The sequence below is a fragment of the Lottia gigantea genome, assembly GCF_000327385.1.
Source record: "Lottia gigantea unplaced genomic scaffold LOTGIsca_33, whole genome shotgun sequence".
Lineage (NCBI taxonomy): Eukaryota > Metazoa > Mollusca > Gastropoda > Lottiidae > Lottia > Lottia gigantea.
In genome coordinates this window covers 728,793-729,833 of record NW_008709110.1, presented here as the reverse complement: position 1 = coordinate 729,833, position 1,041 = coordinate 728,793, and the positions used below count along the sequence as shown (strand labels likewise).

General features: G+C 37.8%; 1 protein-coding gene across 1 annotated transcript; it reads right to left on the bottom strand.

Annotated features, from left to right (window-relative positions):
* Positions 1 to 325: 325 nt before the first annotated feature.
* On the bottom strand, positions 326 to 1,004 carry LOTGIDRAFT_162245 (hypothetical protein; the record flags this gene model as incomplete). Its single annotated transcript, XM_009058205.1, has 2 exons — positions 326 to 759; positions 923 to 1,004. 2 exons carry the CDS (start codon positions 1,002 to 1,004, stop codon positions 326 to 328), a joined length of 516 nt encoding a protein of 171 aa, XP_009056453.1.
* Positions 1,005 to 1,041: the final 37 nt, after the last annotated feature.

Genomic DNA, 1,041 nt, shown 5'->3' with positions numbered 1-1,041 from the left:
AAATTAATCAATGTCTCTTCAGTAGTCTCTGTCTTCGTTTAACCTTGGCGATTTCGGTCAGGGATCTTGTATTCTTGGAACGACTTCTTTTATTTCCGAACCATTTCTTGACTTGTTCTGTGTTCAGACTGGAAACCTGTGCTAACCATTCTACTTGTGAAGCTGTTGGATATGGATGAACAAGATGACACTCGTACCATTCTTCAAGAACTTTGAGAGAGTTACGCGTTAATACAGGCCTAGTTCGCGTTATTGACGGCGAAGGTCTATCACGAGAAGAAAGTAATTTCAAACTGTATTCAACCCTGTCAATTATCTTGTTTAGTCAAGAGTCAAAATTCTGGTTATGGAAGTCCTTCAGTTCGCCTTGAATCGAGTTCAAACGTTCCATTTCAATACTTGCTGAGTAATACTTGTACGAACAAGAGAGCTGCATGATCGGTTTTGGGTATAACGGACGAAGACTGTCGAAGGATTCTAGCAAAGCCTTTTCTTTCACCTTCACGTCAGTAACATTTGAAACAGAAGAAAATAGTGAGATTGGGAAACCAGTTCTAGTTGCATCTTCAACGATGAAGGATTTCAGTTGTTCGTAAATCGGTGGTATCGAGGAAGTCTCCAAAGGATGGGTAGAATCTTTATGGACGACTTTTCTTTCATCTACCAGATTCTGTAGGTTGACGATTGAAACTCCAGTATAACTGTAGGGTTCTTGGTCATAGAATTCTTCAAATCTTGTATCAAAGACTTGTTCACAATCTGGAAATAGACAAATTATAATAGATAAAAGGATTGAGCATGGAAGAGGAGTACAATAAAATATTTTCACTGTTAAAATAGTGCTCAATATATCTAGATAAGTATATAAGTTAACCTTCACCTTTAGCACATATATAAGCAAGAAATAATTAATTGTACTTACCTTCTGAAGATTGTGGTCCAAATCCCAATACTTCATAGTTCCCTGCGGGCAACGACGAAACGTTTGGAAAAACAGCAGCCATACTTAAGATGATAGTTATGTGAAAGCCAAGTGACAAT